Below are 14,251 nucleotides of genomic sequence, written 5' to 3'. Positions count from 1 at the left end.
TAAACAAAAAGCACGTAAGATAGCAATATTTTTTAAACTACTTCAAATTTCAACAAAAGTTTGATTTAAAGTCGTAAATAATTTTTGGCCCCTACAGCATGCTTAATTTCAACATTGTAGTTGCATTTCTGCTAGCTGTAGAAAGGCAATCGTTTTTTTTTCTTTCAACCATGTTCAATAGTTAATAATTCTAATTATCTGAAGATAATTTTGAATTTCTGTAAATTTTACAGACGAATAAATATATTTTATAAACTTATAATTTTATAGTTATGTGCAAATATTTTCGATTGAAAAGTTTTAAAAAGTTCTCGAAATATGGTGAAATTTGCAAAATGTAAAATTAACATTAAGAGGTGAAAACTTTAGATCGCTTTCCTGATGGAACCATACATCCTAGATTCGAGCTGCCAACTACGCCTTGGGAGGGTGAAATCTGAATCTGTCGAAAGAAAAGTCAATTTATTCAGTGAAAGTACGGATTATATCAAAAGTTATTCAGAGTAGTCCGTATTTTCTTCTTCTTTTTTGTGCATTCAGCGTGCGAAAAACTGAAAATAGCAAAAAACAGAGATTTTTGCATAAATTTTGAGATTATTAACTGCCTTTGCCAAATTTAGGAAATAGGAATTTTTCAAGCAATTAATAGAAGCACTTAAGTTCACTAACAGTTAAAAGTTAAGGATTTGTTTACATACAATACAGTTACGCACTTTTTAACTTAAAACTTTTGTAACTTTTAAAGTGATTTTCTAGTTAGCTCCAAGTTATGGCTTTTAACTTGAAGTTCTCTATTTTACCCATCTTGACTTTATGTTTTACGACATATCATAATCAAGATACTACAGGCTGTACCGTGATGAGCATCGTTGGTATGTATAATTAGAACTCGTGACAAGAATGTATAATAATTAGAATAATATATGCTTATCTCAAATAATATTTAAGTGGGGAAAATATTAAAACTTTTTTTTTTAATTTAAAGCACATTTATTACGGAAAACAAATATAAATAATCTTAATTTAATTGTAAGAGGAAACGAGTGGAGTCTGTTTCGAAATGACTTCAAGTTTCGTTAGGCAATTCAATAAATTTTGATTTCTTTAATTTTTCCTTCATTATTAGTAATTCGATATACTTCAAATGCTATTTTTTTTCCTTCGCTTTAATGTAACCTAGTTTGAGACCTGAAATGTTTATACATTTTAACTTCATTTGATGTATTCTTAAAATACTTATTAGAAATGTATTTTTATATGCCCCATCTGTAGTTAATAAATATATACATATTATTAACACAAAAATTATTCTTAAATATTATTGAATAAAACTTACTTAATAAAAGCTAATTCTTCAGGATCAGGTGTTTCAATGTCCAGTAGTATATCAGGTGGCTTTAAAAAATTTTAAAAAATGACATAAATAAAGTTTTAAAAATCAAATATGAAAAAAGTTTTGGCTTAAAATATTATTATATGTCAATATTATTATTAATAATTATTATATAATAACTTCATAAACCTGTTATTTAAAGTGCTCAGTATAAATTTTTAACTTCATGATTTAATTTAAATATACTCTCATGAAGAGAGATGTTCATGCGGAGTAATATGTAATAACCGATCTTAATTTATATTTTTCGATTGCTCTTGTAAATAAGAATCTAGATTCTTTTATAAGCGTATTGTGTTAAATAAATGAACTTGGGGACTGGTTCAGCAGACTCACCATCTCACCAAACGCTCAGTAGTGAGAAAGTGGCGGATTCGAATCCCTCCGTAACCGTGGCTGCATCTTTGTAAATTCTTTCTCTAACTTGTACGATTTGTTCCTCAACTTGATAAGGGCTTATAAGCTTTAATGAGTACACAAGCCTCAATATTTATGAGAGAAAAATAAAAAGAAATACAAAAAATACTGAATTTGAAAAAAAGTATTGAACTGGCACTCGAATTTAAATGAAGAATCTCGGATCGGAAAGGTGATCTCGGAATTCAAGTCTAAAGAAGCATCTGGGGTCTCGGGTACTTACTCAGGCCCTTTCCTTCTTTTGTAGCCTGATAACCGACGCTCGAAGACGAGGACAGTTACCAAGTACCCTCTTTCCCCTCGCAGGATGATCAAAGTGGTTACAAATCGGTTCACTGACTACCGTCAAGTCAGTGATGACTTCGGTGATCTACAGAAAACCGCGTTTAATGATCAGTTCTGTAAATTAATTATCAATTCTGAAAGGTAAGCATATGTTTAAAGAAAACTTCCGGTTTGATTGTAGAACAAATACTCAAATTTCAATGCAAAATATCCCAGTTCCGAAACTTAAGTTATTGTTATATCCAAACAAATCGTAGAAAGGATGCGAGATTTTCCACCATGGAGACGGTAAGCTTTGTTTTAATTTTTAAAGCATCATTTGAAGTGCAAATTTATTTTATTTAGCATAAACTTTTGATGATTTAGTAAGTTTTACTAACACTATTCACTCATTTTTAAATGCTTCTACATTCAAAAAATATACATATTATTCAGTTTTCAGTAAAACTTGCTTTTATTTTACCTTTAGATAGGTGGTATTTTAAATAATCTAATCAGCATAGTAAATTAATAAAATATCTAAAAGAATTAAAGTGGAATCAATTTCGATTGTAAAGTTCGAAATAAATTTTGTATCTTTAATTCATTTGCTAAAATTTTAACCAATAGCATGAAAATTTATTAGGAAAAAATACTTTATGACGAATATAATATGATTTTAATGTCTTCTAAAAATATTTTTTGGGGGGAGAAAATCAATTTATTTAAAACAAAAACCAATTTTTTCGAAGTGAAATTTTTTTAAAAGTTTACTGTACTATAAGCCTAGCCATAATAGATGGCACAAAATTTGACTCATAAAATAGTAGATAATTATTTTTACTCAATAATTATTATTACAAATTTAAATTATTAAATATTAAAATATTTAATAATTTAAATTACTTTTTTTTCTTCGAGATTTACTTTCTCGTAACAGACGGTAAACGAAAAATGATTTTTATTACTATTGTTTTATGACTTGTACATGATGGCAAGGTATTTAAATGATTAAGTAAAAAAAACTAATAAATTTAGCAATAAAAAGCGTTACTTGGCAAAACTATTAGAAAATTATGTAAAAAGACTGTCGTAGCCTTATTAATGCTTAAAATTAGCTTTGTCGCGAATATAGGTTCACAACTTTCATTTTAAGTCAAAATAATAGTTAATTATTGTTATTAAAATAACTTCGGTAGTAATATAATTTAGTTAAATTCGCTTGATACATCAGTTGAAATGCATTAATTATGTTTTGAAGGCTTACTAATGTTGTACCTTAAATTAAAGCATAAATGTGATGTTTTACTAATGTTGTACCTTAAATTAAAGCATAAATGTGATGTTTATGTTCTTATATGAAGAATATGTTGGTTAGAAACCTGTCAAATACTTGCAATGATAAAGACTTTCATTAGTCAAATAGTAATTAGAAGAAGTTTAATTTTGAGATTAATTTTGAATTAGCCTTCATGAGAGATGGTAGCGGTCTCTCTTATTAGTAAGATCCTTTTTCTTCATTATGAAAAATTGGCAGCTTTATTGACTTAAAATATTTTTCGTATCTTGTATAAGTTGTTCAATTTCTCATTAGGCATAACTTTTTTTTAATGTAATTTAAGGAACCTAAAAACTGGTTATATAAATCAAATAAACTATCATTTAAGATTTCAAGATTCCATTTAAATTAAGTTAGTCTTTATTTGTTTTTGAATGAAATATTGAGATTATATCTCTTTTTAATATGAAAAGGATTGATATTTTATTAATATTTTTTGTAAATATTTTTCTTGAATTATAAATTACGTTTTAATTGTTGTATCAGTGTGTTGTACTTACCACATCTGGTAGAGTGAACTGCATGATTCGAGAACACAGCCCAGGATCATAAAATATTTTATGTCGACTGGAATATAGGATATTTTGAACAACACATTGTGTATATTCATGTCTCCAACGATAACCTCCAGCAAAAAGTCGTGTGAACTCCTTTTCTAATAGATGTATTGTGTCAGATTTCAAAAAGTGGTGATATTGATCATTGTCGTCACCAAAAGCAAATTGGCATAGTCCAAAAGCATTGTCTGGAATTCACAAAAAAATTGCCTGTAATTCATATAAAATTGGTAATTTATATTAATTATTTAATACGTAAATGCAACAGAAAAACAAAATAAAATAAAAATGTCGTAAGAAAACTAACATTTACAAATCTATATTCAAGTTATCTTTTGTGAAAAGGAAAGAAAAATTTAAAATTCGTTTTTTAAATAGAAGATGTGCTAATAATTGCTAAGAATTTGAACTCCATGAAACTAGATTAAATTTTATAATTTTATTGTACTAATCACCAAAAATGGTGCTCACTACTTTACACAAAAAATAATGTAATAAATATTCGCGGTGCTGGTGTTTTCTAACAGCGTTTTGTTTTACAGTATATATATAGAACCAGGTAAATCACTTACCTTTTTTAAGGGAATTAATGAATCAGAGAAAATAACATAAATTGGTTGCATCAATATAGGCATGTTTAATGTAACAGAATTGTTTTTGCCTTCACTTTAATCTTAACAAACTAATCCACAGTAGTTTTTAGTATACTTGCATGATTTCTATTCGAAATTATCAGTTTTAAATAAAATAAGGGAAAGAATTATTAGTCCCGGTTTCTAATATATTGGTAATAAAATAGTTTGGATATGATATCCCTTTTTTTCGTATTCTCTGTACAGCCTCTCTGTCCTTCAATGCCCTTAATAAAGATGAAATAATTTAACTTCTTCTATTTATTATTATTTGTAAACATTTCCCATGATTTTATGTTACTAAACTAAGCGAAATTAGTTTGTCGTAGCTCATCCCATCAGAATTGAGATTAACAGTATTTTGCATCACTTAGCAGGACGTTAATACACATGGTCAACTCATGATAGCCAAAATTTTTCCTCTACCAATTTTTTCTGGACCATATCCCTTTCAAGGGGCAAAATTATCAATTTAATGCTTTATAATTATTTTTCAATACATTGGGTACTTATGATATGCACCTTCAACACAACAAATACAACATTTAGCAGTGGCAGCAAACCAAATCCGAATTAAAAAGAAAAAAAACCACAGAATTTATGTTAACAGTAAAACAGTAATTATGTGTTCAGAATAAAAAAAAGAATCGATTTGATAAGGACCTAAGAGCATGACTATTTCTCATTCTGATCTTTAACTTACAGTTTATAATATTTATACTTAGTAGTGTAATCATTCTAATTCATTAAAATATTAATATACTATCTTTGCAACAATTGGAAAAAATATTTTTTGAAACAATAGAAAACCTGTTGTAGAACTCTTATCAAAACAGCTCCATTTAAAACAAACCAGTAGTTCATAGTACCATAATAATTAAGCGTCATCTGTGTAGTACGATTTTCTATGGTTCCCTTAAACGAATTTCGAAAATACATAGCTTATTTTTTATTACAGCGCATAGCTTTTTTTTTTAAATTTCAGTTGATCCATACTACCAACCTTAGTTAAACGTTGTCGTCAATAATAGTACGACAATTTTTAACGTTTCCTCTTAACGAATAAGTACCTTTTCTCTATTAATGTTATCTTTTAGTACATTGCCTATTTCTTTGATTTCAATATGCATATATTACCTAAACTAATCAAGAGATGTTGGCGTTAATAATAGTATGGCGATTTTTTGCGTTTCTCTTTAACGAATTAGTACCACTTTTCCATTAATTTTGCTTTTGAATACATAACTATTTTTTTTTTTGCATTTCCATTACCCTTGAGTTTAAGTAATTACTTTTTTAGAAACACGTTTCAAAAGAATAACTATAAAAAAAATACGTGGTAGTAAATAACTTTAAAAATACAAAATTTCGCTACGTTGTACTCGCGTTCTACAACAAACTCAATAATATGCAATAGTTAAGCTCTTTACTCTAAATATCTGAATTGATTTTATGAATTCAATCCATCATAATTTTACACGCATAATTAATGATTTAAAATGTATATCTTTACTTTTTAAAGTAAGTAAAAACTATTGATTTTTTTGTATAGAAAATTATCCTTTATCAATACTTATTCCTAATAAAATCTTAATTCCTTATTTATACTTACATTTTTCGGTAAATAAAATAAAACTATTACTAACTAAACAATTTTCGTGAGACATTATACCAGGAAACAAGCACTTAAAACTCATCAATACATAAGAAATCCTACGTCAACAATTCCTTTAATTTTCTGAAAATGTCCCCTCACTATAAAGATGAAAGAATCCAGAATCAGTATTTTAAATGAACTTCAATTGTTGACGCATTATTTTACTAATGAACCACAACTACTGAGAAACATTAAAAAAAAAAGATTCTTGTAGAGAGTTCGTCTAACTGCACTTTCTGAAAAAACGATTCAGAGTTCTTTTCCCTTTCAGAATTAATCTATTGATCGTGTTTCGTTTGAAGTAATGGTGTATAATAGGGTATTACTACCCTCAAAAGACTACAAATGATGAGTAATCCGCAGTAAGATAGGTCTTAAATAAATGTCTTGACTTTAATCGTATGATGGCACTCTGTATTTCTAGCCATTCTAGCCACAAACAACTTATTAACTTCATTTGTTCGGAGGATTCCATAAAAAATAATGGAATAAAGATCTGGCTTCTGATCAAGAAAAAAGACCTTTTAAAAATTAAAATACTTAATTTTTATCACACATTTAAAAGAAATTAAAAGATTTTCACAGATGTAGTTACATTATAATTTTATTCAATAATATGTATAAAAATAACTAAAATTTATTATGTGAAATGCAAAAAAGTTCAGAAATTATTTTTCTTAAACTTGTTTTTGCCTGAAATATTTATCAAAAATGAAAATATTCCTTTTGGAATGTGTAAACAGTATTTTTGTATTGCTTTTTCAAAAAAGTTAAGTACAAAAAATACTTTGAAAAGCGTATTTTAAGTAAGTTTGAGTATTTTATGAATGATTAAAGTCATTCAAAACGAAGCATAAAAAATAGTTACTTTAAATATTTAAAAGCTATTCAATTTTAATTGGTGTTTTCTTTAAAATATACTTTTTCAATTGCATGAAAAGATTTAGCTCACATAATTCTAGGCTCAGAGGGTACCAAAACATGCATTTTTTGTTCAGGAATGAACAATTTAAAGTGGCGGGATAAGGCATAAACGCAAAAATGAGAGGAAAAATATGTATATTTTCAAAACTAACTGTAAGTGTTTATTTGCAGAATTACAGCATTCACAATAAATGTTCAAAATTGAGACAGCCGATAATGTTGCATGCTTGATAGCGTCGTAGAAGAGATTGCTGAACATGTTGAAAAGTGGCAGAGGTTTCAAGCATGCTTGAAGTTGCAATGGATACTGGTGCTTCGATTTCATTTGATTTCCATACACTGAGAAAACAAAAGTAGGGTCAAAGGTACCAGAATGAGGAAAAACATAATGTTTTCGGCGGGTTATAGAAAAAAATTTACGGTATTTTTCACAGTGGCTTTTTGGAAATAACTCTTAGTAAAATTTTTAAAAAAAATGTGGTTTTATTATTATGCTGATTGGTAGTAAATTTGGTAAAATTAATATCTAAAGGAAATTCTTACCAAAAAGAGCCGGTAATTTTAACAGTTTTACCATATCAATTAATATAAATAATGTAGTCACTTGTTAATTTTATTTTAGTCATTTAATTTTTTAACTATATAGGCTATAAGCTAAAACTATAAAATATGATTATTTGCAATCATAGAAATGCTTGATTAAGGCTAAACCAGGTCAGGCTAGTCCAATAATCTAAATTGGAAGCGTGGATTCGAATACCGCTAAAACTCCATATATAAGTATGTATATATATATATATATATATNTATATATATATATATGTTTCTTTGCATTTATTTATTGGTAAACAAGCACATACAGACTTGTGTCTTCATTATAAAATTTGTCCTATAAGCTTTTGTCAAGCAAAAGAACAGACATCACGAAGAGATATTTCTGATTACGGAGGGAATTGAACATGTGACCTCCATGCTTCAAAGTGTTTTATGGAAGGACAATAACCTTCGATCACGGTATCATTATTACTGTTTAATGTTTGCTTAAAGTTAGTATTAGCAATAAAAGCGAGGGACCAAACTCACCGAGGTGTTTTGTCATTCCGCTAAGCACTGAGAAGCATTGGAGGTAGCAAAATTGAATTCTACATATATTTGGATTTAATTCACCCTTTTTTTCGAAATTGAATGAAATTATTTGGAATTAAAAAGTATAATGAAGATTCTACAAACACACAACTAGATGCGAAAAGGACTAGCCACAACTTTACCCCCTACTAAAAGAAGAACACTTCTAACATACAGTTTATTTTTATATGAAAAATAGTATATTTATGTGAGTTAGTTTGAGACAAATATTTTCGACAAGTGATGTCAGAGATATGTTAACTTTGGTTTCACAGGAACATAATTCTAGCACCAAATTTTAATTTAAATGTAATTTGTATTTCCCACTGATACAAATATTGTAAAGTAAACCTTTTTTTCTTCGAATTCTCATTTTACCGAATTTCAGCTATTTCTTTCATTTTTAAACCGTAAGATTTTCATATCCATTTTGACATGTCGTCTTTTTAATAGGTAATACACATTTAAAATTTACTGTGAAAATGAACGCGTAGTTCTTAAAAATTTGCGTTTTGAATAAATATGAAAGCATGAAATCCTAAATCCCTCAATGTAATCCCGAAAGCGGGAGAACAACTTCGGATCTCGAGCGCAAAAGAAACAATTCCTCTGAGTCAATCGAATCCCAATGGAGTACAATGGGAGAATTCGAAGCAGAAGTGCATTCCCATAAAGGGTTTTCCAGGGACTAATTACTGGTTAACCCTGTCTTTCCGTAATGATTTTGCTTTTGTAAACCTTAATCCCTTTTATATTTTCACCCCTTTCCCCCGAGCCATTGTTTCTGGTTTGAAAGATTATATCAATTATTTAAAGATTATATCTTGAGAGTCAAGGTGGTGCATCTGTCTTTCAGATATTTCTCCTTTTAAGAGAGAATCCCCAGGGCTTTTCTTCTCTCTGTATTTGCCGTGCAAAATGAAATTTTGAATTTGTAACCCCTTTGATTGCAAGTTTTACATTTCTTAACACTTTATTCTTGTAAATGCCAGAGCGGAAGCCAGATTTAGATGCATAATATAATTTGTATCAGTTTGGAGGCATTAATACCTTTACAATTAGTAAAGTCTTACTAGAAGATAAAGGTTTATTTTTATTCATGATTCCTCCCAGAAAGCACGGCATTCAATTAAACGCGATACTCGGATTATGTTGAACTTAAACTGAAACACTTAAAATTCTCTACACTGAATACAAATTTGAAGCATCATTAAAGTTACGTCAAAACTGCCAACTTTATTTGTTCTATTTGTCTGTAGTATCAATATCAGGGAAATGGTAAATGTGAAATTATAAATTTTAAGAAACAGTAAATTTGACACAAGTTTTAAAAAAATCATACTTATACAGAAAGATTACGCACCTCGTATATATTAATTCGTATTTCTAGAATATTAATTATTCATGAATTTAAAGGGATATTTTCCTAAAATGGAAAAATTTGAATCCACAAAAAAGTGTTTTTTTAAATAATTTTAATTAAAACTTTAACTTATTCATTTGGAATAGTATAAATATTAAAGCTGCGTGAAATAAAATTTTATTTTCGAATTTATTGTAACCGTGATAAGGAATACGCCGAATTCGCAACCTGTCTATTCTATCTAAATTAGACAAACTGGCCTTGCGAATGTGATAGATGCATCAAAGGGATTCTTAAATTCAGATTGAGAGAAATATATTAATTATGTCAAAAAACTCAATCAACTTAAGTATATTGATTTAAGTTTTATTTTTATAATCATCTTTACAGAGTCATGGGGGTCAGGATATAAAGCACTCGCCATTAGACGAACGCAGTAATGGATATTACGATAACGCACCGACCACGGTGTTGACGTAAAATATCCTGAGTGACAGACGGATGATGGACGGCGGACACCTTGACGTCAAATTAACCGTGGGAGGTTTTCGAGCTTTTCCTCTCCATGTAATGCATATTCGGTTTAGTTCTATCAAAAAGTCCTTTACGAAGGCAAAAATTCTCTTAGTATTTAATCCAGGAGTTCCCTTGTCTTCTGGATTGGTTCAAAATTATAAGGCTGCAGAGGTGAACACTATTAGTCGTAAACTCAAAAATTGGATCTGCAATTCAACAATATTTTTAAAATAAAATTATAAAATATCATTTTTTTAAGAGTCTCCGTGGCTCAATGGTTAGAGTGTTTGCCTCCCAATGAGGTAACAAAGGTTTGAATCTCAGTCGTGACTGGATGATTAAATTTCTGCTCCCGGATTGCACTGACCAAAATGCTGATGTAAAATATCCTCAGTGGTAGGCGAATCGTTTGTTAGAATCCCATTGCCATCGAGCTAATAATTGAAAGTATTCGTGGTTTTCTTCTCAATGTAAAGCTAATGCGGGTTAGATCTGTCAACGAGTTCTCCATGAAGGCTGGTTTGTCCCAATGCTGGATTTAGAAGTTTCCTTATTTGCAGGGTTGAGTTATGGAGTTGAACACTGATATTCATAAACTCAGAATTGGGTCTGGGTTCAACACCGGATTTAAACTAAAAAATACAATATCCACTTTACAAGATTTTGATCTTTCATAAATACATAACCAGGAACTTTATAAATGTCCTTGTGTACTCATGTGACATCAGAAAAGATGGATCGAATGAAATATTTTAGAAAGAATTCTTCATTAAATATTCAATTATTGATTAATTATTAGTTCATTATTTTTTTATAAAATGAAATTCTTTATTAAATAATATTCTTTAATAAATGAAATTCTTTATTAATTGAATTTTGCAATTTTTTAGAAAGAACGGATCGAATGAAATTTGTAATGACTTTTAAACAATTGTCACATTCTTTCGAGGTGTAGTTTGAGTACAATAAACAAATTAATTGTTCAAAATTAATTTTTTCACAATATCTTTTTTAACATAATTATCGATTAAGGCAGTGATATATAATATATATATATATATACATATATACATATATATACATATATATATATATACATATCATAATAAATAAAAACAGAAAAACACGAAGAAAATTAAGAAAAAATATCAAATAGATTTTCTTTACCTTTAGGTATGCTAACAGAATGGAAATGGGGTGTTTATAATTACTTTAAAAAATTTGTTTNATATATATATATTAAAAAAATGGTTCAATTTCTTCAGCGCATGCGCAGTATAAAAGTACTACTTTAAATACTTATTCATATATTGCACAGTTTAAACAAAATGTTTTTCAAATTCAAAAAAAAAATTACAATTAATTTTAATTTGCTCCAAAAAGTTTGTTTAATTTTATTGAAAATTTTTAAAAATTTTAGCAAAAAGGCACAAAATCGAAAAGCTAATTTTTAAAAAAAATGTAAAGCATGCCTTAACTTGTGTAAAAACAAAATGGACTAACTACTGCCAAGAAACAGTTTTGAATTAAAACAAACATATATCTTTTAAAAATTGTGAAGAAATTTGATACCTACAAATTTTAAGAAAAAAATTTAATTTTATTCCATTATTTGAAGCAAATTTAAAATGTATGTTAATGAGAAAAAAATTTTTTTTTGCATTTTTCAGATAATAATGCAAGAATATTTATAAATCGAAAATGGTGGTTGATAAGTAATAAAAAAAAAACAATAAATTTATAAAAGGATTCCTTAAAATACTTAACTGCTTTTGTTTGTATTGTGTAAAATAACCAAAAAACAGCCAACCTAATTTAAAGAAGTTTACATTTTAACAAAAGGCTTAGTTAATTAAAAAAAAAACTCAAAATATTTTGCAATTCTTCATCCACAAATCGCATGTGGTAAAGAAAATTAGAAATATGAGCTCTCATTCTCTTATTCTTATTTTTTAACTTATTCGCTTTTAATTTTTCTACATTAATAACAGATACATAAAAATATAAAACTTAAGATTTTTAATGCACCAGCATTCCCCGCCGTTTCCTTTGTTTGATTAATGAGAAACGATTTCTTTGGAACGGTGATGACGTCATTCCGCATGTGGATCACAGTAACAAGCCAAAATAAACTCGCCAAAATATTTCAGACTTAATCTCCTTTTTTTAAAAAATTTGGAATTTTCAATTAAACATCTCGCAAGAGTCATATTCACATCGATTTAGAGTTAACTGGAAACAGATTGTTCCCGAACTAATTAGAATTTCTGTTGCCTCGCTGGGGAAAGAGGCTTAGGCTTATTTGCGGGAAAAAATAATGAGGGTTGAGTTAAGAAGGTACGTCTCTCCTCTTGGCCAAATGGCTAAATTCAAGCAAAATTAACAGAGGAGATTACGATGCACGTTTTGAAAAATCGAAATATTTAAAAAATGATGCGTTGTTACCAAGTCGCCCCTTGAGGAGAGAAGCTTTAAAGAGACGAGAAGAGGGAGAAAAAAAAATATCAGAACATTTTGTTCCTTGTGTTAAACGGAAAAATAAATACTAGGATTTCTAAGAATAAGATAAACAAGTCTTTGCGATTATATATATATATAAGTAAAACACGTTAACGCTTGGGGCTTAAAAGAATATTGTGAATGATATAAATAAGAAAACACGATCTGTATGCAATTGATAATTGGATGAAGAAAAAAAACATATTCTCTACATATTAAATGAAAAACAATTGAATTCTTATAAAATAATGAAATATAAAAATATGGTGGACTATTTTTAATATGAAAGTCATTAATAATACTACTCATAATGTGAAACCATTCTGCATATTTTTTTATTACTTTAAGAAGTAAATTTAAATGGTTATTTAAACACCTGATATGAGGTCATGTTGACCCCATAGATATCTTCAATATCAATACAATAAATTGCTTGAAATGTAAGTTATTGATAAAATACATGCAAAAATAGTTTTAAAGAAAAGGGCGAGGTGTAACTTCCGCAATATTATGAATATTTAAAAGATAATGAACACTCGAAAAGAAAATAATACAATAGCATTTTATAAGAATACTAGGTTGTCCACCACTCTGTGCTCGCTGCAATCTCCAACCTCAGGAACTGCTTCTTCACTTCTTTTTGGATTGTTTTCTTATTTGAGTTCTCTTATTAAATAATTACATATTTTAGTCAAACTTTGCATGTATATTAGGTATCTACTAATACTATACTTATGTAAATAAATTAACTAATAACTAGTTAAAAATCCCTGGGATCAGAATAGCAGCGATATTTCTCTCATGTATTGTAGAAAACGAGAAAAATAAGAGAAAAAAAGGCATCAAAGCAAAAATTTTGATTTAATTAAAATTTATGCAACTGCATTCAACTATTAATTACATAATAATATAATAATCAACATAAGTATCATAGAAGTGGGCTGTTCTGAAACTTTGCATACATAATTGTAAAATTTTGAAAATATAACAGGCTAACTGTACGGAACTGAATGGGATAACAGATTAAAGGATTAAAAATTACGACATACCCTAGAAAGGTATGTCTTAATAGAAATAATTAACGCAGTAGGTTGTCTTATGACACTTGTCAATAATAACAAATTTATTTTAAGACAAAGCTGTGAGCTTCTTTTTTTTCCAGTGACGCCATCTATGGCCAAGAATTCGCTGTCTGCCACACACATACGTTACAGCCCTGTTTTACAGGGACCCTAAGTGGTCATGATTTGTTATGGGAAATTTAAGTGGCCCCTTTGGGACCCCGACAGATATAGCAGTCACCATTTTCCACATGGGGTGTCTTCGGCTGGAGGGGATCGAATTCATGACCTCTTGGAGATGGGCTCAATACGCTACCAACCTGGCTATCACGGTTTAACACTGAAGGTAAATGTTTATATTGATTTATTTAGTAAACGTTGTTATTTAGTTGATGGCTTTTTTATTAAATACCTTTTCAATGCTTATGACTACTTAATTGATCAACGCAAAGAAAAAAAAAACTTAGCTTTTTTAAGGCATTATCGGTACGAATTAGTGTTTTA

The 14,251-nt window shown here is 28.6% G+C and overlaps 1 protein-coding gene across 1 annotated transcript in view; it reads right to left on the bottom strand.

Annotated features, from left to right (window-relative positions):
* The window catches only part of LOC122269256 (tyrosine phosphatase IA-2), a 336,473-nt gene that overhangs the window by 193,573 nt on the left and 128,649 nt on the right, over positions 1–14,251 (bottom strand). The window contains exons 3-4 of the mRNA XM_071188254.1: positions 3,914–4,158; positions 1,337–1,395 (exon numbers count right to left, since the gene is read on the bottom strand). Of these exons, the coding sequence (XP_071044355.1) occupies positions 1,337–1,395; positions 3,914–4,158 (304 nt within the window). The remainder of the gene's footprint in view (positions 1–1,336; positions 1,396–3,913; positions 4,159–14,251) is intronic.

This window comes from Parasteatoda tepidariorum, chromosome 2 (genome assembly GCF_043381705.1).
Source record: "Parasteatoda tepidariorum isolate YZ-2023 chromosome 2, CAS_Ptep_4.0, whole genome shotgun sequence".
Taxonomy (NCBI): domain Eukaryota; kingdom Metazoa; phylum Arthropoda; class Arachnida; order Araneae; family Theridiidae; genus Parasteatoda; species Parasteatoda tepidariorum.
This window is presented reverse-complemented; position numbering and strand designations above follow the sequence as displayed.